Below are 23,227 nucleotides of genomic sequence, written 5' to 3' on the forward strand. Positions count from 1 at the left end.
CGTGTTCAAAATGCACAGAAATAATGATATCAAGGATTGTTAATTGTGGTAGTGAGCTTGCAACCCTATGCATATGCCCTTAACTATATATATATTTATATATTAAATGTATTTGTAAAAAACAATTCCACAGTTCTTTGATACTCAAACACAAATAATAGACTTTTTTTAATTTAAATTGTTCATCCATCTTTAAAAAAAAAATTACAGAGGAAAACTTTTGACAATTTTCATGTAAAATAACAAAAGAAATTTATATTTACTTATTTGCTGGCTCCACCACCGGTTTTGGGATTTATAATGGGCTCAATACATATTTAAGCGTGACTTATACATTTTGTAAAAAAGAATTATGTAATAAAAAAGGTCCTTGTTGCTCTTTCTTCCTCAACCTCATGCTTGACTCCAGCGCAAAATGACAGTGAGCCAGCCACAAGCAGTAGCAAGTGAGGCATGAGCCTATAGAAAAAAATTTCAAAGGTGTTGGTAGATAGTAAATCAAGAAGAAGACTAAAATGAGATTTTTTATTTATTTGAATTTGAGGGGGAATGGGAACAATATGATAAGTAGAGAATCTTATCCACCATTGCAGTTTCTCATCTCTTACAAGCATCCTATCTTTCTTTATGTCTTTGGATGACTGTGTATTGAGTGATCAAGTCTCGTTATTTCATGTTTAATGTAAATACTTTATTTAAAGATGAGTATTAAAATGGCTTTTTTTCCCTCTGGATTCTTCTAAAGTTACTTATTTTTTTTATTTGTTTATTTGGCTTTTCTGTCTATGCATACGCCTTTCTTCTTGTTCTTGGACGGCCACTTATAACCTCAAATTCTGTCGGCAAAAATTCTCATATTCCAACTTTAATTATTATACTAAATACATATTCTATTTAATTAAAAATATCTTAAAATAACTTCAAAAATAAAAGAAAAAAAAGGAGAAAAATAAGAAGCTAATGACGCAACGACCTCTTAATCTATTGTCAGGCTTTGGTAAGATGTTCATATCCTGATGAGTGGATCTCATCCCTTTAATAAACATTAGCCGTTGGTAGGGGTGGACATGTGCCGGGCTGGGCCGGGCCATGTTCGGGCCAAATTATTTTGATCCAAACCCGACCCATTTGATTGTCATTAGGCCCAGGCCCAGCCCAACCCGACCCAAAAAATAAATAATTTTTTTATGAAATAATTGAAATAACTAAATAAAACTACTACTACAACCCCTAAAATTTTTTCAAACATTTTAAAAAAATACAACATAAGTATTATAAATGTTTACTCTTTTCAAGCCTATTATTATTATATATATATATATATATATATATAATTATATATATTATAAATAATATATGATATATATATATATATATATTATTTATTTATTCGGGTCGGGCCGGGTCGGGTCAAAATTAATCTGACCCAAACCCAGCCCGAAATTCAATCGGGCCAAAACATTTGAGCCCAAACCAGTTTTTTGGGTCAACTTTGTAAACCCAGGCCCTGTATTTTTTGGGCTGGGTTCGGGCCAGCCCATGGGTCGCCCGGCCCATGTCCACCCCTAGCCGTTGGTAATTTAATTATATATATATATATATATATATATAAATTAAAATTCAAAACAGAGTAGATTCTCTTATGCTTCAAATCTCAACAATCGAGTATGTGATCATCTGCTAAATCGTCTGTAAACACCAAATTTTGATCTACTAGTAAGCCAAGGACTGAGCTTCCCCTTCCCGTGTCAACCTTGTGGTGGTCGTGGTGACCTGGTCGAAAGGATTTCCTTTTGTGCTACAATTTGTGAAAATATTAGGTGAGTATCTTAATGTTGTTATGAGTTTCAAGATTTGGTATTCTTCATTCATTCTAGAGATTATAGGGTTCATGAAATCCCGGATATAGTAATTAATAGGGTGTCAAATGTCAAAATTATTGCATGATTACTCGAAGAGATAAATTTCAGAGTTTTATTATTGAAAATATAAGAAATCCCTCTTCAAGTTCAAGGGTATTATAGGCAAAATTTGGAGGAGAGTAAACTAAGAAATTTGTATAGTTTGATGTTAGATAAATACCTGTAAAATATCAAATTTTTTTGCATTTGTAGTTAATGAGATATGCCTTATTTGTGTAGTTGTGTGACTTGTGGCAAATGATATTTCTTTGTAGAAGATTGATGGGCAATTTTCATGGTCTTAGAGGTTGAACTAGGCAAAGTGCAAAAGGAGAAAGTTGTTTTGTTGTTTTGTTTTTGTTAATTAACTATTTGTTTTTAAAATATCATGTTATTTGAAGATACATGTTGGGAGATATGCATATTAAAATGGCTTCCATAACGGTTGGATAATAGTAAAAAGTCATAGCAAAACCCTTAGGTACTTGTACTTAAAAGCAAGTAAGTGTGATCCCTCCTGGACAATAAAATATGTTAACATGAGGAGGAACATATTTACTAGTAATATCATCTGCAATCTCCTAAATCTTTCCTCGAACCAATCATATACTTTATTGAAATAGGAACCTCTAATCGTGATATAAGAATTTCATCTCGGCTCAAGAGCACAAATACTAATTTTCAACAGATATGTAATAAAAAGTTCAAAACTTCTTAACCACTTGATTCTATTTTACCCGAAAATATGAAATAACAAAAAAGACGGAATTTCTTCTTTGTGAAAGATAATACCAAATTAAGTTGGCTCATCCGTCTTTCTTTATGTTGAACATTAAAGGAGTTTTGAATCTTCTCTTCCTTATTTTTTTTATTTGATCTATTTTTTTTTTTTATGTAATGCAGATTTACTCTTGTTTTATTATTAATAGAATATACTATTAATAGAATAATAGAATAGAAATTCTCTTGTTGAGACCCCGTGAATCAATTTAAACCTTAGATTCATACTAGAACCACGATGATATTGAATAAAGTCCCAAACTAAACTCAGGTTTTTTAAGTAAGAATCCTTTGATCATCACTTATTCAATAAATATTCGAAATACCTTGACTTTTTCAAAATAGGTCCGAGTCAAATAACAATGATTCGAAGCAAATATAGGCCCACCTACCATCCACACCAGAATAAATGGAGTTTTTCGAAAAAACCTCCTAGTGGAGGAAGACCTCTTAGGGATAAGAGACAGGGGGCAAAAAAGGATCTTTCATGTGTTTCAACAATTCACGTTCTTTACATTTCTTCTTGGCTTCTTGGCCTGTAGTAGGTATTTGGTTTACTGCTTTGGGTAAGGTCCAAAATATGGAATAAACAAATGTTTCCACGACTCTACTGTCTGAATTTACCAGTTAGCAAAAGTAGGTGACCATTCAAATTGATCGTTGTGAAACATAGATATATCATAGCCCTAATTAAGATGACATTTGGCTGGGGGTAATATTAGAATACCCCTGGAATTTGAACAAGATAATGTAAATTTATCATGTTTGTCGCTTAATGTAGAAATATTACATCTCCGGAATCTTGAGCAGTATTATCAGGAATGTGAAATTTTTTTTTCCATTATCCTCTTTAAATCTAATAAAATCACGAAAACATCAAAAGAATTTTTCATGTTTTTTCTTTACACACTTGTATGTAAATATATTTATTGAAATATTTAGTTGGAGATAAGAAAAACATTTGAGATTATATAACTTTATTTCAAATAATTAAGTTTTGACCTAATTAATATTAATAAAATTAAAATTGTACTTTCTCTTAATAATGACACATATTGATTATAAAACAATTTTGATATTTAAAATTTTGATATATTACCCACCTATTATTAGATAATTAAAGGTATTTTAATAAAAAAATCAATAGATAATATAAGATTCATAGCTAACCAAATATTATATTGTTACATCCCAACTACATTATTGCATTTGTCAATTAAACATACATATTCCCCTCAATATGAGTTGTAAAATCACAGTAATTCTATTACAAACAGAAATGTAAGATTCCTTGAACCAAATGACCTTTAAGTGTCTAGTTTTCTTATAAGTAAGAATTTTGTGATTTGGAAAATTATAGGTATGTAGGCAGAGTTATGCTAAATTTAGTGCTCAAGGTTGTATGCCCCATTTAGAGTGGATAATTACTGCTATACTCTTATAAGAATCTATACTTGGAAGAATAGAATAATAGCTTGACGTTTTTGCATTTGTACACTTCTAAAATCTCATTTTTGTAAAATCCTTGCTTATTGGCTTCTTAACCTTTGTAGTATCATCATTGTCTTGAAAATTTTCTTGCATACCCTTGAATATTTTAAATTTCATATTGTTGGTGAAACTAACAAGATTTCTTCCGAAGTAAAAGGCATCCCAAAAGGCTTGATTTAGTGTAAGAACTGGAGTTTCTGAGCATTAGTTAAATAAGTAACACCATATATAAATTCTAGTATATATATAAATAAAAATGTTAGATGTTTTAACTCTTTCTAATTTACTTGTTTGATTATTGTTGTCTATTTATTTATTTCCTCAAATTATGCATTGGCTATTTACTAGCTTAATTTTCTATTTAATTATTTATCAACTTTTTGTACTACTTTTATTGAATTATTTATTTATTCAATTAGTTGATTATACTTGTTAAGTATTGAATTGTGAAGTCTACTAATTATTTCAAAAATAATTGGATTATTTTTATTAAAAAATGAGATCATAAAAAATTACTTTGTAATACTCCTACTTCAATAAAGATTTGAAAATTTGTGAATTTTATTGTGATAAATATTTGTTTACTTTTGCAATTAATGATATATCTGATTTATGACTTTATTGATATTTTGGACACCAAGTTATTTTGTTATAATTATTTATAGTCTTCAAATAAACTATGCAATAACATTATCATTAGGGTCAACCACTAACCATGTCCACATACACCTTCGTAAAGATGAAACTATAGTTTTGTATTGCTTTATCTAAACGATAATGGCCGCTGATAATTTAGCTCGAGTCACCTAAAATAAATAAATAACCTATGAAATTCTAGCTTGGGTTACCGAGTATAAATAAGCATGTATAATCTCAATTATTTTTAGTGGCTTACTTATTGGGTTGTTAAGCTTATAAACTTGTATGTATATTTTTTTTCAGAAATAAGGTATAGGTTTGTAAATAATGGAGTACCTAGAGTATTTTTGAAATAAATTAAGTTGTTATTATTTTTCTTGTTATAGGCCCATGTTGTAGGCCTTCAATCTTTTATACTTTGAATCCGATAGATTTTTATATTTTTAAAATTTTATAATTTTCTAGAGTTTTATGGTTTTGTTATATGGGTTTTAAAATTTTGCATGTCTATTTTATCTGATTAAAACAGATAAATCACTGATTTATTAAAACAGATAACCGAACATGTCTATAGGATTCCGGTTATGTGGATGTACAACCATTTGTTTACGATTCGGGCGATTGGATCAAATTCGAAGCGTGACAAAGACACAAATCGGTTGAAATAGACGGAGGAAGAATTTTTAGTGTCAGGATGGTCCCAAGCGATTTTCTGAGAACTTCTAAAAACAGGATTATATTTAAGAAAGCCCCTAATTAAAATACCGTAAGTAACACGCAAACCAAAAACCAAGAAGCGGTTGTATCCTCATAGTACATCACGCACATCTTCAAACATCTTCAAGGCACATGCATGCACATATGAAATACGGTAAGTTGGAAACCACTTTAGTTGATATTGAAGGAGGGAGGTTAAGTCAATTTGCTAATTCAGATGATTAAAGGATGATTAATTAGTATTGTTGGTATAAAAGAAAATTAGCAAAGTCAACTATTGGATAGTCCAATAATATGACACAAGAGTGTCAAGGGGAAAGGTAAGGATTTGAATCTTTTTCCCGATAATACTGTTTATGCACTATACATTTGGATCTAATACTATTTTTATACTGTTTACGGGCCTAAATGTGGGTCTCATATGGGAGAAACAGTGATTTCACCCCTCTAAAATTAATTTTTTTTAAAAGTTTGTATGTCATCGTAACTGGTGTACCTCTTTATTTGTTTATTTTTTTAATAATTTCTTAAATAAAAAGTACTTATCAACTATTAATAAAAAAATAGCAAATAGACCATCGATCTCACCATCTCAGTGGTTAATTCATAGTAATAGTGATTATTTTCTTCTTCGAGATCATTAACATCACATTAATCACGGCACAACAGGTAGAGCCACGCAGTGATGGAGCCAGCCAGCCAGGGGGCCGAAGAGGCCATGGCCACCCTTATTTTACACAAATTAATGGCTATATATATATATATATATATATATATATATAATTTTTTTTAAAAATATTTAAAAAAGTTAATAGTTTGGCCTTGTTAGCTTTTTACAATCTAGCATGAGGTGGTCTCATGGTTTTTTATCAATTATATATATATATATATAATTTTTTTAAAAAATATTTAAAAAAGTTAATAGTTTGGCCTTGGTAGCTTTTTACAATCTAGCATGAGGTGGTCTCATGGTTTTTTATAAATTAGCTACTATAAAAAATTATATTATTATAAATTTTGGAAAATAAATTAGAGATCCCTGATAGTTTCATAACATCCCAGACATATCCTCTGATATTTGAATTTTCTAGACAGACCCTCCTTTTCAAGTACATTTTTTTTTCCGTCATGGCAACTTACTCCGTTAGTTTATTATATATTATAACATGTACTCCTTGTTTTATATTTATAGTTTTTGTTTAACATTGTGTGTTTATGTGTAACTACATAAGTTTTCACTTAATATGTTATCTTTTCTTATTTAATATTATGACTTTCCATTTAAAATCTTACATTCCTATTTAAAATCATTTGTTCATGTGTTCCTCTTAAAAAACTAAGAGCAAATCTTGTCAATATCAGCTACCTTTATGTCAACATCAACCAATTTATTGTCAGAAGGTCTAAAAAGTAACATATCAAAAAAAGGAAGGACCCTTTGGGAAATTCTCAAAGTCATGGAGTTTTTCTACGAATACTTTAACTTCAAAAAGACTATTTATTCATTACCAATAATTTTTTATGAAATTTACATTTAGTAGTTAGAGAACATTATTGTTATAAAAAATTATATTATTTAAAAAATATTTGTTAAAATATATTACTCTATCATAAGAAAAATTCTCTTTTTATTTGATACCCTCAAAAAAAAATTCCTGGCTTTGTTACTGAAGCCACCTATTATTTTATTATTTGATAACTATACTTGTGTAAGATTCGCCGTCACACTGGACTAGCTATATTTGTGCACACTTCTGTCTTTCTTAGCTGTTAGGCAGCTCATCTTCCAAATATATAAATATATATATATATATATATATATATATATATATATATATATATATATATCGGACTTGATGTGCTCTTCTCAACAACACATGAAGGTAATTTTCAAGGGCTTCTAATTTGGAAAATTAAGTTCAAGGATTTGTAGCCATCCAACCAAGATTGGACTAGGCGTGTACTCTAATCAACAACACAATTGCTGGTAAGGAAAACCCTTTAGTTCATTAAATGGGTAATTAATATGTGTAGATGCATATGGTCATATATAAAGGAGGCCAAGGGAGTTCCCTTCGCTTCATCAAAAAATTAATATCACAATATAAAGAACATATACAAAGCTTGATATATAACAATGGCTAAGTATACCGTAGCTCTTGTCTTGGCGGCCGTTCTTCTCTCCTCTGCTTCCTCTGTGCTTGCCGACTCTGGCACTGCCACTTACTACACGCCTCCCTACACTCGTTAGGGCCCGATAATTCCTTATTATTAGATTTTAAATTAAAAAATATGTTCAGAGTTGTTGTTAGATCATCATATAATGATTATTATTGATGTAACTCCTTTTTTGAAATTGGAATTTTTTTATAGTAAAAACAAAACATGCATATAAGAGCAAAAAAGCCTGCATAATATTTGTTAGATTTAGATTTTGATCTAATAACCATGGCATAAGTATCGTTATATTTTAAATATAGGGACCTCAATGCAAAGACTCTCTTTTCTTGTTACTGTGAGATTTGCCTCCCTTTAGTTTAGTGGTACGGTTCTATCACTTGTTGTGAGTTGTATAATTAATTTCTCTTGTTGTGAGTTATATCTATATGTTTCTCTATTGCCTTAACTTGCATGATTATAATATTCCTCCTCTTTGGCTAATACATTATCATATATGCATGCATGTGCAGCATCAGCTTGTTATGGGAACGAAGACGAAGGAGTGATGATCGCTGCTGCGAGTGATGTAATATGGGACAACGGTGCCGCATGTGGCCGGAGGTACTCGGTCACATGCACCGGTCCGACGAACCAAGGCGTGCCACAACCATGCAAAGGAACCAGTGTTGTTGTCACCGTCGTAGACTATTGCCCTGCTGGTTGCCAAGGTACCATTGACTTGTCTCAAGAGGCTTTCTCCATCATTGCTGATCCTGATGCTGGCAAAATCAACATTGACTTCACCCAGTAAGTATATATTGTTTCATATTTTACCATATGTACTAATTAATGGGTTAATTTGTTTGATCATAAAAACAATATTTACTTATATCCTATATTGTTTATTAAAAATTAACTGAGAATTTTTTTAAAATTTAAATTATCATTTATCAGCTCTTCATTCATATTTAGAAACTATAAAAAATTAATTAATTTCAGTCTGTGTTTTCGTAAAATTTATAAATTAATTATTAATTATAGAGGTAAAGTAAGTACAAAAATTCTATAAAGTTTCATGAATAATTAAATATGATTTTTGGAAAGATATATTAGTAATTACGAGTAAATTTTTTGGGGTATTTTAATTTGAAGTAGTAGTATAGTATATGAGAAAAGGCAAGAATCAAGACAGTGTTTAACTTGCTTCATTTGGTTAATTTGCAGGGTCTAGGGTGGAGCGCTATAAAAGAATGATTAATCATCTATATATGGTTGACATCTTCTAATTATGAATTACAAGGTTTTAACTCAAAAGAAACTATGTCTTTTATGGTGGTAATAAATAAATAAATGTTTCCCTTATAGTGGTTATTTCCGCTGTGGATTTTGTTCGATGAATGTGCGCACAATGAGATAAATGTTTTTTTTTTAATCAGTTATTAATTAATTTGAAATTAGACTCGTTTTATTAGTTGCGAATATTAACTAACTCTCATTCAAAATATATACCTCAAATTTTTAATAATCACAGTTTAGAAAATATATTTCATACTTATCACTATAAAACAAAGATGTTGGGACTATCTAGGTTACTTACATAAAGCTTTTACTTTCAGTATTGCTTTGTTGAGAACCAAAACATTTCTGCTTGCTTTATTACAAAAAAATATATATATTTCAAATATTCCGTTTTTACCCCACTTAACTTATAAACTTTAACTTCTAAACAATGTATCTGCCTCTCCAATTTCAAATTACTACAGTTTTTACTTTCATTAACTAAAATGACATTATCTGTAAAAAAAAACATACACCAAAGATCAGATCATGAATGTGCTTAATTAGTTCATTCATAATTAAAGCAAACAAGTAATGGCTTAATGTCGACCATAATGTAGATCTATAGGAATACCAAGGGAACTCTTTATACTTTTTTCCAAAATCCTAATTTTAGTGACAAAGCTATCATACATATATATTTTTTATAAGGCTTATATATGTACTAATAACCTCTTCCTTTTAAGAACTCACCAAACGACTTTCTTAGGTACCTTATAATACACCTTTTTTAAACCGATAAAGATCACATGCAAATCTTTATTTCTATTTGAATTTCTATACTTCTACATCAATTATCTTAAAGTAAAAATTTGATTTTACAGTTGACCTTCCCGCCACAAAACCAAAAATTAATTTAATGAAACACAAGTTTTGTGCCTCAAACTTTGCCCAATTGTTCTCTTAAAGCTTCACAGTATGACTCATAAGTTAATTTTACTATAGTTGTTACAGCATTGAATATCACCTTCAGTGGCCATTTGGTTCTGGTAATGTGAAAAATATTCTCAGAAATCATGTTGTAACATGAAAATATTATTGCATTTTGATTTGTAGCATCGCTAATGTTGATAATATATTGAAAATCCTACTAGGAAAATATTATATTAAAAAAAATCATAATTATATTATGTCCAAAACATGTGTCTATCTTGGGTTACAAAGTCGTGGTAATATAGGCTAAAATTTTTAAATAATTTGCCCTTACAATATAACTTTTTGAAAATGAAATTACTCTAAAATTTTAATGATAAGACTTAATAATCATACTTACTTACCCCCTCAATTTTAAATCGTCATTTTAAATTTATATTTTATTATTTGTTGTAGTCATATTTTAATAATTATATGTGTATTGACTGTGTTAAAGTTAATATATATTAATTTTGGTTTGTATTATTAATTATATTTCACTTAAAAATTTTGTTTCATTTTTATTTAAAATTTGATGCAAATTTGATGTTCGGGGTTATTTTGGGAATATTGCCACTTTACCCCGTTGATTATTATGATCAACCAAAAGCAATAATAAAATATTGACTGTATTATGAGTTTCGAACCAAACGTGATTTATCATTATAAATTACTGTAACATTTCAAAGCGTATTACTTTCCACTTTATTAATGTGGGAATTTCATTACTACGATAAAATAGTAAACCCACTAACAAAAATGCCCCTTGCTTTTATACATAAGTATTAAAAAAACCTTTTTTTCATTCATCTAGTATTTTTCTAGAACATAGAATACTATTAAATAATCTAGTCAACCATGATATCCCTCATCTTCAAATTAAGGACTTATCTAATTATTTAAAATATTATTTTTATATAGTTAAATTTTTCATAATTATTGAAAATATATTTTATTTATATATTCAAAAATAAAACTAGCCTTTAAACTCAATTTTTAAGCAGAATGACATAAAACAAAACCATATTTACAAAATAATTTCTTAACTTTAATTGTTATAGTTCAGATTTTCTATAAATAAATGCTTCTTGTATAGTTGCAAAAGAGTTTGTATTGGTCTCCTCCGTCCTACTCGTTCACCTTCTTCTCTTCTTTATTGTTGGGTCACTTACTCACCTATACTGGATTTTGAGTGGCTATTGGTTTTAATTATCTATATCTTTAATTCTTATTCAAATTCATTGTGCTACACTTGCTATCTTGTCTAATATATTTTAAGTGCTTTATCCACTCTAGAAAAAAAAAAAAGAAAAGAAAAGAAAGGAGTTCCAATTGTCACTTATAAGTTTTTAATTAAATGTATAGCCTAAACTTGGTTCCATCAAACCTAACGTATAGTTGATCACACCCAAGTCTTCTTAAACTCATTTAAATCATGTGATTTGGTTTAGATCAATGGTAGCATTGAACCCAGATTCTCTTCAATTGCGCCCATTCAAAAGCAAAGATGCTCCAAGTCCTCTCTCAACACTAGCATTGGCCCATTTAAGTTGGATCCAATCTAATTTTGGATGTTGTCACTAAATCTTGTGTTCCTAATAATACTAACTCAAAACCATTAACAATAAAAGATATTCCTTTTTGGTTACAAGTGGCATTTCATTATAGGAGCATGGTACCTCAGTAGTTTCACAAGAATCCCCAAGTCGATGATGTTGTAGATGATGTCATTGTCAACTGGGATGAGGATAACCTTAAATCCCATGTTTGGGTTGTGCTGACAGCTTCCTTACTCAAGATCTTAAGCGTGCTAACCTGTCAAAGATGCCTTTGATAGGGCTCCCTAGGAGGATGATAGGAATTTCTCCAGCAAAATTGAGGCTCTCTCCCCTAGAGTTCTCAAAAGAAATTCTCTAGCTCTACTTAGGCTCTCCTATTGGGCACTCTACATTGCTTGGCACAATGATGCCCTAAAGAAATCTTTATCTCGTTAGAATAAGGATGCTACTTTTATCACCCTTCCATCACCCCTATTGTCACCGGTTGTATTCTTCATCACTCAGCCCATGCGTCACTTGGCCGATGTAAGTCAGCATCAACAAAAGTTATGCCAAGGAAAAGCTAAGTAAAAAAGATAAGAGAACAATGACAGGTTGAAGCACCCTGGAGATGCAAAGAATGGAATTGTTTGAAGAAATGCTCAAGAGAGCAACCAGACGTTTGATGAAATGCCTAGCGATCTCTCACACTTAGTCAAGGAGTCAAACAAGCAGCAAAATGTGTTAAAGCTGATGAGACCCAATCAGCATCCAGCACTACCATTAGTATTTATAATAAAGTAATACAACCAGTAGACAAGAGGCCATCACTAGATTGGCTGAACCAAAAAACTAAGCTACCATTGGTCACACCCTAAGTTTAAAGTGTGCCAGCATTGGTCATTCTCTCACACCGAGAGATTGACTACATTAAACTATTCATTAATTCATAAAACTCCAACTGCTTCAACTACCATTTCTCAGACACCATACTTTCCTTCCTAACTCTTCAGAGAGCATCCGATCTGGGCCGGAACAGCACCATCCCCCGATCCATGTTGCGCGTCCTTTTTCCTCACCTTGCCTCATCACCGTCCCATCTACTCCATGATCCCCCATTCCATGTATATCCACGCGCACTGCCAACCTGCCAACTTCAATCACTTCTTCAACACTCCCCTTTGATTGAAGTGTGTGAACTCCAATCAAGCTTCTCATCTGCATATGCTTCTCAGGTGGAAGAGCCTTGGTAAATATATCTGCAAGTTGGTTGTCGGTGGAGCAATGATGAATAGAGATCACACCGTCAGCTATCAGCTCTCTGATGAAGTGATATCGCACATCTATGTGCTTTGTCCTTCCATGATGCGTGGGATTTTTGGCCACTGCTATTGCCGACTGATTATCACACCACAGTCTGGTTGAACAACTGATTAAGCACCCACATTCCTGTAATAGCCTTCTAAACCACACAACTTGGCATGCAGTAGACGTAGCAGCCACATACTCTGCCTCCGTGGTTGAAAGGGCCACGATTTCTTGCTTTTTTGTGCTCCATGAAACTGCACTTGTTCCCAGTCTGATCAGCATCCCTGTGGTGCTCTTCCTATCAGGTAGTGAGCCTCCCCAGTCACTGTCTGAGAAAGCTTCAAGTGTTGCCTCATTACCCCGGTAGAACCACAGTCCCAGCTCCTTGGTGCCTGCTAAGTACCTCACCACTCTCTTTGCAGCTGAGAAGTGAACTAATCCTTGGGAATTCATAAATCTAGAGAGATAACTCACAGAGTAACAGATGTCTGGGCGAGTGTGATTCACATACAGCAACTTCCCAACCAAGCTGCGATACAATCTTGGATCTCCAAGTTCCTCTTCAGTGGATCCCTGTGACCTATCACCCACACCCATCGGGGTCTGTACTGGTTTACAATTCTTCATGTGCAACTGATGTATCATCACTTCTATGTAATTCTTTTGTCTAATGAAAATGCCGTTACATTCTTGCTTCACTTCAAAACCCAGAAAGTAATTTAATTCTCCTAAATCTGACATCTCGAAGGTCATCATCATCTCCTTCTTGAACTGTTCGATGAGAATTCTTGATGAGCTTGTATAGATAATGTCATCGACATACAAGCTTAGCAGTAAACTGTCTCCATTCGATAGTTCCTTCCGATATAGAGTATGCTCACATTGGCTCCTGATATAACCATGTTCTCGGAAATGATGGTCAATCCTGCTATACCACGCACGAGGGGCCTGCTTCAACCCGTAGAGTGCCTTCTTCAATCTATAGACCAGATGTTCTCTCTCTTTAACTATATATCCTTCTGGTTGTGAGACAAACACCTCTTCTTCAATGTCTCCGTTCAAAAAAGCCGACTTGACATCGAAATGGAACACCTGCCACCCTACATGTGCTGCCAATGCCAACACAAATCTCACCGTTTCCAGTCGAGCCACAGGGGAGAACACCTCTTCATAGTCCACCCCATATTTCTGTGAGTACCCCTTGGCCACCAACCGTGCCTTTAACTTCACTACTTGACCTTGGGCATTCACCTTCGACTTATAAATCCACTTCAGTCCCACTGCGCGCTTCCCTGGAGGCAATTCACACAACACCCATGTGTTGTTTTTCTCAATTGCAGCAATTTCTGAGTTCATTGCCTCTTGCCAGCCTCTGAGTTTCACTGCTTCATTAAAGTCTTGTGGATCACCTACACACAATGCAAAAGTACATGTGCTATAAATGTCAGTCAACAATCGTGTCTTCCTTGGTGTTTCATCTCCTGTTTGTTCAGTCTCAGGACCAGCATTTTGTGTGATAGTTTCTTCACCAGCATCATTGTCTGAAACTGCACCACCAGAGATATCAATTGACTCTTCAGTTAAGATCTCATGCATTCCAGGACTTCTCGCATCCCAGTTCCACCGAGATCCTTCATGAAATACAACATCCCTGCATACAACAATCTTGCAGGAAAAGGGATTTTACAATCTGTATGCTTTGGCTTCAGAACAATAGCCAATGAGCACACACTTCTCAGATTTATCACTGAGCTTTTTCAATTTATGAGAGGGTATTAAAGCAAAAGCAATACACCCGAATACACGAAGATAACTCACATTCGGTTTAACTCCATGCCATGCTTCATAGGGGGTCATGTTGCACAGTGCACTGGTCGGGCTTCTATTCACTAGATGCACAGCAGTGGACACAGCTTCTCCCCAAAACCTTAGTGGTAATTCTCCACTCTTCAAGAGACTCTTTGCCATTTCCACCACCGTCCTATTTTTCCTCTCCACAACACCGTTTTGCTGCGGTGTATAGGGCGCTGTGAATTCCCTTTTAATTCCATATCTTTCACAGTATTGCAGGAATTCGCTTGAAGAGAATTCCCCACATCGATCACTTCGTATTGACTTTAGCTTCATCCCCGACTGTCTCTCCATCAGTGTATGAAACGATTGGAACTTTGCAAACGCTTCTGATTTGTTTTTGATGAAATAGACTGTACACCACCTGCTATAGTCATCAACTAACAAATAGAAGTATCGATTACCTCCCAGTGTATCTTTACTCATGGGACCACAGAGATCCATGTGCACTAATTCCAGACATGCACTTGTTCTTCGTGCTACCCCACTGGGAAAAGGGGTTCTTGCTTGCTTTGTCATAACACACTCCTCACACTGAATTTTCTTCTTCAGTTCGGGCATTCCTCTCACAATTTTCTTGTGTGCCATGGACATCAGGCTCTTATAGTTGAGATGCCCGAGTCTCAAATGCTACAGTTCTTCATCTGCTTGACTCCTCACCGTCATTACAAAGTTCTCCATCTTTGCAACATCTAATGGGAACATATTGTTGCTTGTTCTTGGGACAGAGATCACACGCTCCTTCTCATGATTATCCCTGATAATGCATTGGTTCTTCTCGAACATCACTGAGTAGCCCCTGGAGAGCAGCTGTCCCACACTCAATAGATTGTGCGCGAGTCCCGGCACATACTGAACACCTTGCAACCTCTTCTGTATTCATGACTGTGAATTCACTGCAACTGTCCCCACACCGCACACCTTCATTTCTTTATCATCCCCTAACCTCATAGTGACTTTCAGTGACTCATCAAACTCACTGAATAATAATTTATCACCAGTCATGTGATTTGAGCACCCTGAGTCTATTAGCTACACAGTGTTAGAATAAGTACCTGTGGAGCTACTTGCCATGAAGAGATTCTCTGTGCTCCCTTCTTCAGCTACTAGTCCAGCTCCCTTCTCTGGCTGCTTATCTCGTGCTCGGCATTCGGCTTTCATGTGCCCGAATTTCTTGCACTGGAAGCACTGAATGTGACTCTTATTGTCCATGCCTCTTCCTCGGCCACTGTGACCTCTACCTCTCCCACGAGCAAAGCACCTCCCGCGACCTCTACCTTCACCCCACGAGCTCCCAAAACCACCATTCTTGTTGACATTAGCACCTGGTTGCTCGATCTTGGTATGAAGAGCCCTTTCGCCTACCTTTCCTGCCGCGTGGTTCACTCTCACCTCATAGGCTTGTAGTGTGCCGCAGAGGTCGTCGAGTGTGAGCTTTGCAATCTCCTTTGACTCCTCGATCGCGACTGTAACCCAGTCGAACTTCGGTGCTAAACTCCGAAGCACCTTGGACACTACTTCAGGTTCCTTGAGCTTATGTCCTAGCGCCTTGATCTGGTTGGTGATAGTTATCACTCGAGAAATGTACCCCTGTACACCTTCATCGTCTCCCATCTGTAGCGTCTCAAAGTCTTGCCGAAGCGCCTGAATCCTCACCGACAGCACCTTGGACGTTCCAAGGCTGTGCTTCCTCAAGACCTCCCAAGCTTCATGTGCTGTTTTGGCCTCAGCGATCCGATCAAGGTTCGGACCGTCCACAGCTTGCTGGATCAGGGAGAGAGCCTTCGCATCTCGGTTCCTATTCTCCCTCTCCATAGCTTCATCCTTCGTCTCCGTCCAGCCGTTCTCCACCAAGTCCCACAGCTCCTGGGACCTGAAAACGGTATTCATCCGCAAGTTCCACCGGCCGTACTCCTGGCCATTGAACACGGGAACCGACGGTTGAGAGAGGCACACCGGAGTGCCGGTCGACGCCAACGAGCTACTGGTTGCCATCTCCTAAGAGCTCTGATACCAGATTGACAGGTTGAAGCACCCTAGAGATGCAAAGAATGGAAGTGTTTGAAGAAATGCTCAAGAGAGCAACCAGACGTTTGATGAAATGCCTAGCGATCTCTCACACTTAGTCAAGGAGTCAAACAAGCAGCAAAATGTGTTAAAGCTGATGAGACCCAATTAGCATCCAGCACTACCATTAGTATTTATAATAAAGTAATACAACCAGTAGACAAAAGGCCATCACTAGATTGGCTGAACCAAAAAACTAAGCTACCATTGGTCACATTCTAAGTTTAAAGTGTGCCAGCATTGGTCATTCTCTCACACCGAGAGATTGACTACATTAAACTATTCATTAATTCATAAAACTCCAACTGCTTCAACTACCATTTCTCAGACACCATACTTTCCTTCCTAACTCTTCAGAGAGCATCCGATCTGGGCCGGAACAGCACCATCCCCCGATCCATGTTGCGCGTCCTTTTTCCTCACCTTGCCTCATCACCGTCCCATCTACTCCATGATCCCCCATTCCATGTATATCCACGCGCACTGCCAACCTGCCAACTTCAATCACTTCTTCAACACTCCCCTTTGATTGAAGTGTGTGAACTCCAATCAAGCTTCTCATCTGCATATGCTTCTCAGGTGGAAGAGCCTTGGTAAATATATCTGCAAGTTGGTTGTCGGTGGAGCAATGATGAATAGAGATCACACCGTCAGCTATCAGCTCTCTGATGAAGTGATATCGCACATCTATGTGCTTTGTCCTTCCATGATGCGTGGGATTTTTGGCCACTGCTATTGCCGACTGATTATCACACCACAGTCTGGTTGAACAACTGATTAAGCACCCACATTCCTGTAATAGCCTTCTAAACCACACAACTTGGCATGCAGTAGACGTAGCAGCCACATACTCTGCCTCCGTGGTTGAAAGGGCCACGATTTCTTGCTTTTTTGTGCTCCATGAAACTGCACTTGTTCCCAGTCTGATCAGCATCCCTGTGGTGCTCTTCCTATCAGGTAGTGAGCCTCCCCAGTCACTGTCTGAGAAAGCTTCAAGTGTTGCCTCATTACCCCGGTAGAACCACAGTCCCAGCTCCTTGGTGCCTGCTAAGTACCTCACCACTCTCTTTGCAGCTGAGAAGTGAACTAATCCTTGGGAATTCATAAATCTAGAGAGATAACTCACAGAGTAACAGATGTCTGGGCGAGTGTGATTCACATACAGCAACTTCCCAACCAAGCTGCGATACAATCTTGGATCTCCAAGTTCCTCTTCAGTGGATCCCTGTGACCTATCACCCACACCCATCGGGGTCTGTACTGGTTTACAATTCTTCATGTGCAACTGATGTATCATCACTTCTATGTAATTCTTTTGTCTAATGAAAATGCCGTTACATTCTTGCTTCACTTCAAAACCCAGAAAGTAATTTAATTCTCCTAAATCTGACATCTCGAAGGTCATCATCATCTCCTTCTTGAACTGTTCGATGAGAATTCTTGATGAGCTTGTATAGATAATGTCATCGACATACAAGCTTAGCAGTAAACTGTCTCCATTCGATAGTTCCTTCCGATATAGAGTATGCTCACATTGGCTCCTGATATAACCATGTTCTCGGAAATGATGGTCAATCCTGCTATACCACGCACGAGGGGCCTGCTTCAACCCGTAGAGTGCCTTCTTCAATCTATAGACCAGATGTTCTCTCTCTTTAACTATATATCCTTCTGGTTGTGAGACAAACACCTCTTCTTCAATGTCTCCGTTCAAAAAAGCCGACTTGACATCGAAATGGAACACCTGCCACCCTACATGTGCTGCCAATGCCAACACAAATCTCACCGTTTCCAGTCGAGCCACAGGGGAGAACACCTCTTCATAGTCCACCCCATATTTCTGTGAGTACCCCTTGGCCACCAACCGTGCCTTTAACTTCACTACTTGACCTTGGGCATTCACCTTCGACTTATAAATCCACTTCAGTCCCACTGCGCGCTTCCCTGGAGGCAATTCACACAACACCCATGTGTTGTTTTTCTCAATTGCAGCAATTTCTGAGTTCATTGCCTCTTGCCAGCCTCTGAGTTTCACTGCTTCATTAAAGTCTTGTGGATCACCTACACACAATGCAAAAGTACATGTGCTATAAATGTCAGTCAACAATCGTGTCTTCCTTGGTGTTTCATCTCCTGTTTGTTCAGTCTCAGGACCAGCATTTTGTGTGATAGTTTCTTCACCAGCATCATTGTCTGAAACTGCACCACCAGAGATATCAATTGACTCTTCAGTTAAGATCTCATGCATTCCAGGACTTCTCGCATCCCAGTTCCACCGAGATCCTTCATGAAATACAACATCCCTGCATACAACAATCTTGCAGGAAAAGGGATTTTACAATCTGTATGCTTTGGCTTCAGAACAATAGCCAATGAGCACACACTTCTCAGATTTATCACTGAGCTTTTTCAATTTATGAGAGGGTATTAAAGCAAAAGCAATACACCCGAATACACGAAGATAACTCACATTCGGTTTAACTCCATGCCATGCTTCATAGGGGGTCATGTTGCGCAGTGCACTGGTCGGGCTTCTATTCACTAGATGCACAGCGGTGGACACAGCTTCTCCCCAAAAACCTAGTGGTAATTCTCCACTCTTCAAGAGACTCTTTGCCATTTCCACCACCGTCCTATTTTTCCTCTCCACAACACCGTTTTGCTGCGGTGTATAGGGCGCCGTGAATTCCCTTTTAATTCCATATCTATCACAGTATTGCAGGAATTCGCTTGAAGAGAATTCCCCACCTCGATTACTTCGTATTGACTTTAGCTTCATCCCCGACTGCCTCTCCATCAGTGTATGAAACGATTGGAACTTTGCACACGCTTCTGATTTGTTTTTGATGAAATAGAATGTACACCACCTGCTATAGTCATCAACTAACAAATAGAAGTATCGATTACCTCCCAGTGTATCTTCACTCATGGGACCACAGAGATCCATGTGCACTAATTCCAGACATGCACTTGCTCTTCGTGCTACCCCACTGGGAAAAGGGGTTCTTGCTTGCTTTGTCATAACACACTCCTCACACTGAATTTTCTTCTTCAGTTCGGGCATTCCTCTCACAATTTTCTTGTGTGCCGTGGACATCAGGCTCTTATAGTTGAGATGCCCGAGTCTCAAATGCCACAGTTCTTCATCTGCTGGACTACTCACCGTCATTACAAAGTTCTCCATCTTTGCAACATCTAATGGGAACATATTGTTACTTGTTCTTGGGACAAAGATCACACACTCCTTCTCATGAATATCCCTGATAATACATTGGTTCATCTCGAACATCACTGAGTAGCACTTGGAGAGCAGCTGTCCCACACTCAATAGATTGTGCGCGAGCCCCGGCACATACTGAACACCTTGCAACCTCTTCTGTATTCCTGACTGTGAATTCACTGCAACTGTCCCCACACCGCACACCTTCATTTCTTTATCATCCCCTAACCTCACCGTGACATTCAGTGACTCATCAAGCTCACTGAATAATAATTTATCACCGGTCATGTGATTTGAGCACCCTGAGTCTATCAGCCACACAGTGTTAGAATGAGTACCTGTGGAGCTACTTGCCATGAAGAGATTCTCTGTGCTCCCTTCTTCAGCTACTAGTCCAGCTCCCTTCTCTGGCTGCTTATCTCATGCTCGGCATTCGGCTTTCATGTGCCCGAATTTCTTGCACTGGAAGCACTGAATGTGACTCTTATTGTCCATGCCTCTTCCTCGTCCACTGCGACCTCTACCTCTCCCACGAGCAAAGGACCTCCCGCGACCTCTATCTTCACCCCACGAGCTCCCAAAACCGCCATTCTTGTTGACATTGGCACCTGATTGCTCGATCTTGGTATGAAGAGCCCTTTCGCCTACCTTTCCTGCCGCGCGGTTCACTCTCACCTCATGGGCTTGTAGTGTGCCGCAGAGATCGTCGAGTGTGAGCTTTGCAATCTCCTTTGATTCCTCGATCGCGACTGCAACCCAGTCGAACTTCGGCGCTAAACTCCGGAGCACCTTGGACACCACTTCGGGTTCCTTGAGCTTATGTCCTAGCGTCTTGATCTGGTTGGTGATAGTTATCACTCGAGAGATGTACCCCTGTATACCTTCATCGTCTCCCATCTGCAGCGTCTCAAAGTCTTGCCGAAGCGCCTGAATCCTCACCGACAGCACCTTGGATGTTCCAAGGCTGTGCTTCCTCAGGACCTCCCAAGCTTCATGTGCTATTTTGGCCTCAGCGATCCGATCAAGGTTCTGACAGTCCACAGCTTGCTGGATCAGGGAGAGAGCCTTCGCATCTCGCTTCCTATTCTCTCTCTCCGCAGCTTCATCCTTCGTCTCCGTCCAGCCGTTCTCCACCAAGTCCCACAGCTCCTGGGACATGAAAACGGTCTTCATCCGCAAGTTCCACCGGCCGTACTCCTGGCCATTGAACACGGGAACCGACGGTTGAGAGAGGCACACCGGAGTGCCGGTCGACGCCAACGAGCTACTGGTTGCCATCTCCTAAGAGCTCTGATACCAGATTGACAGGTTGAAGCACCCTAGAGATGCAAAGAATGGAAGTGTTTGAAGAAATGCTCAAGAGAGCAACGGACGTTTGATGAAATGCCTAGCGATCTCTCACACTTAGTCAAGGAGTCAAACAAGCGACAAAAATGTGTTAAAAGGCGATGAGACCCAATTAGCATCCAGCACTACCATTAGTATTTATAATAAAAGTAATACAACCAGTAGACAAAAGGCCATCACTAGATTGGCTGAACCAAAAAACTAAGCTACCATTGGTCACATTCTAAGTTTAAAGTGTGCCAGCATTGGTCATTCTCTCACACCGAGAGATTGACTACATTAAACTATTCATTAATTCATAAAACTCCAACTGCTTCAACTACCATTTCTCAGACACCATACTTTCCTTCCTAACTCTTCAGAGAGCATCCGATCTGGGCCGGAACAGCACCATCCCCCGATCCATGTTGCGCGTCCTTTTTCCTCACCTTGCCTCAGCACCGTCCCATCTACTCCATGATCCCCCATTCCATGTATATCCACGCGCACTGCCAACCTGCCAACTTCAATCACTTCTTCAACAAACAAAGGGATGCCGAAGTAAAGAGAGTAAAATCTTGACTCTATGAGTTTGAAAGAATGTTTACAACTAGCCTTACGACCAAACAAATCTCTCCCTGCCACCAAGGACCAAGCATCACATATATAGACTTAGCCAAAAATCAAGTCCCCAAAGGCACCCCTATGCCTTGCCGATGGCATGGAAGAAAGAACGCAGAGCCATCACCGTGCATGCTGCACCATATTGGCCCATCCTGACCCCTGTTAGGCCATACAGGACCATATTTGTGCATGGTCGGGTCATCCGAACACACTACCATGACATAGCGCCATGTTGTGACGTTTCTGGGCTGAGGTGTCTGTCGCCTTGCTAAGTCTACCTATACCGTCTTGGACATGCTTAGTTACGGTAGAATCCTCTAAGCCATCTTGATCACAGTGCCTGACGGGCTCAACAGTGATAACTTTCCTCTATAGGGCTACCTGGTGGCTCGATTGCGGCAATTTTCCTCAGCTGCCTGGGTCACATTTGACTGGCTGACTCGGCCAAGTCAAGATCTGCTCGGCCACTTCAATCAACTAGTCAAGTTCCATGGAATATTTTTTGGTCTTTCCTGGCTTGATGCTGCCTTGTCACACCACACCCACTCGATCATGGTGCGCGGCTCCTGCCCACGCGCCCCGATCATGCCTCAAAGTTGGTCGTGCGGGAAATCACTCTTGCTCATGACCAATTGCTATAGCCGACCATACAACTTATCTACCTTGTCTTCATGGGATGACCCTGCCCATGGCCATCCCTCGCCCAAGTGGCCCCACCATGCCCGTGCCAAGGCCAAGCACTACATGGCCCCATTACACCTATCCACAAAGAAGAATTACTGAGGGTCCTAAGACGGCCAAGACTCGGAAGAAGAACAATCTAAGAGATGTAACATCTACTCTACTATTGCCAATGACCTTTGGGTCTATTGGTACACGGGTCGCCGATAGAGCTCTCATCGAGTGGTGAGAGTTCGATTCTCGGCTGAGGGCACATTTCTGGAAGTTGTGAATAGTGATTGTGTACGGGTGGTACCAACGCCCATGTGAGCGCGGCCCCTTCCCCACTTGTTCCATTGAGGTTTGTGCACGCCTCTGGGGTCTCTAGTGGGTTCATCCCGCTCCTCTTCCTCAAAAAAAAAAAACATCTACTCTACTATTAAATGTAGCCTTAACTTCATGAGCAAGATGTACCATTAAACCATATTCCCCCTCATGGCAAGGACCAAGGAAGTTTGATCCTACATCGATGCCAACACCTAGTCTCTCTATCTTTCCATTTTTGTCTCTTTTATTTTATCTCTATCTATGCTACTCTTATAGGGATATCTAAACACTAATTATAATTATTTCTTATTTTTGTATCCTCGTGTTTTGTTTTTATGTCATGTATTTATTCACCTTTTGTTAATAAA

The 23,227-nt window shown here is 37.8% G+C and overlaps 2 protein-coding genes across 2 annotated transcripts; one reads left to right on the plus strand and one right to left on the minus strand.

Annotated features, from left to right (window-relative positions):
* The first annotated feature begins 7,632 nt into the window (after window positions 1-7,632).
* Window positions 7,633-9,043, plus strand: LOC120266419 (EG45-like domain containing protein). The gene is made up of 3 exons (XM_039274043.1): window positions 7,633-7,774; window positions 8,219-8,495; window positions 8,913-9,043. The coding sequence occupies exons 1-3, from the start codon at window positions 7,666-7,668 to the stop codon at window positions 8,917-8,919; spliced, it is 393 nt and encodes a 130-aa protein (XP_039129977.1). The 5' UTR covers window positions 7,633-7,665; the 3' UTR covers window positions 8,920-9,043.
* A 6,222-nt stretch (window positions 9,044-15,265) lies between these two features.
* On the minus strand, window positions 15,266-16,630 carry LOC120267191. The gene is made up of 2 exons (XM_039274887.1): window positions 15,707-16,630; window positions 15,266-15,508 (listed from the first exon to the last, which is right to left on the minus strand). Exons 1-2 carry the CDS (start codon window positions 16,628-16,630, stop codon window positions 15,266-15,268), a joined length of 1,167 nt encoding a protein of 388 aa, XP_039130821.1.
* Window positions 16,631-23,227: the final 6,597 nt, after the last annotated feature.

The sequence above is a fragment of the Dioscorea cayenensis genome, chromosome 8 (genome assembly GCF_009730915.1).
Source record: "Dioscorea cayenensis subsp. rotundata cultivar TDr96_F1 chromosome 8, TDr96_F1_v2_PseudoChromosome.rev07_lg8_w22 25.fasta, whole genome shotgun sequence".
NCBI lineage: Eukaryota > Viridiplantae > Streptophyta > Magnoliopsida > Dioscoreales > Dioscoreaceae > Dioscorea > Dioscorea cayenensis.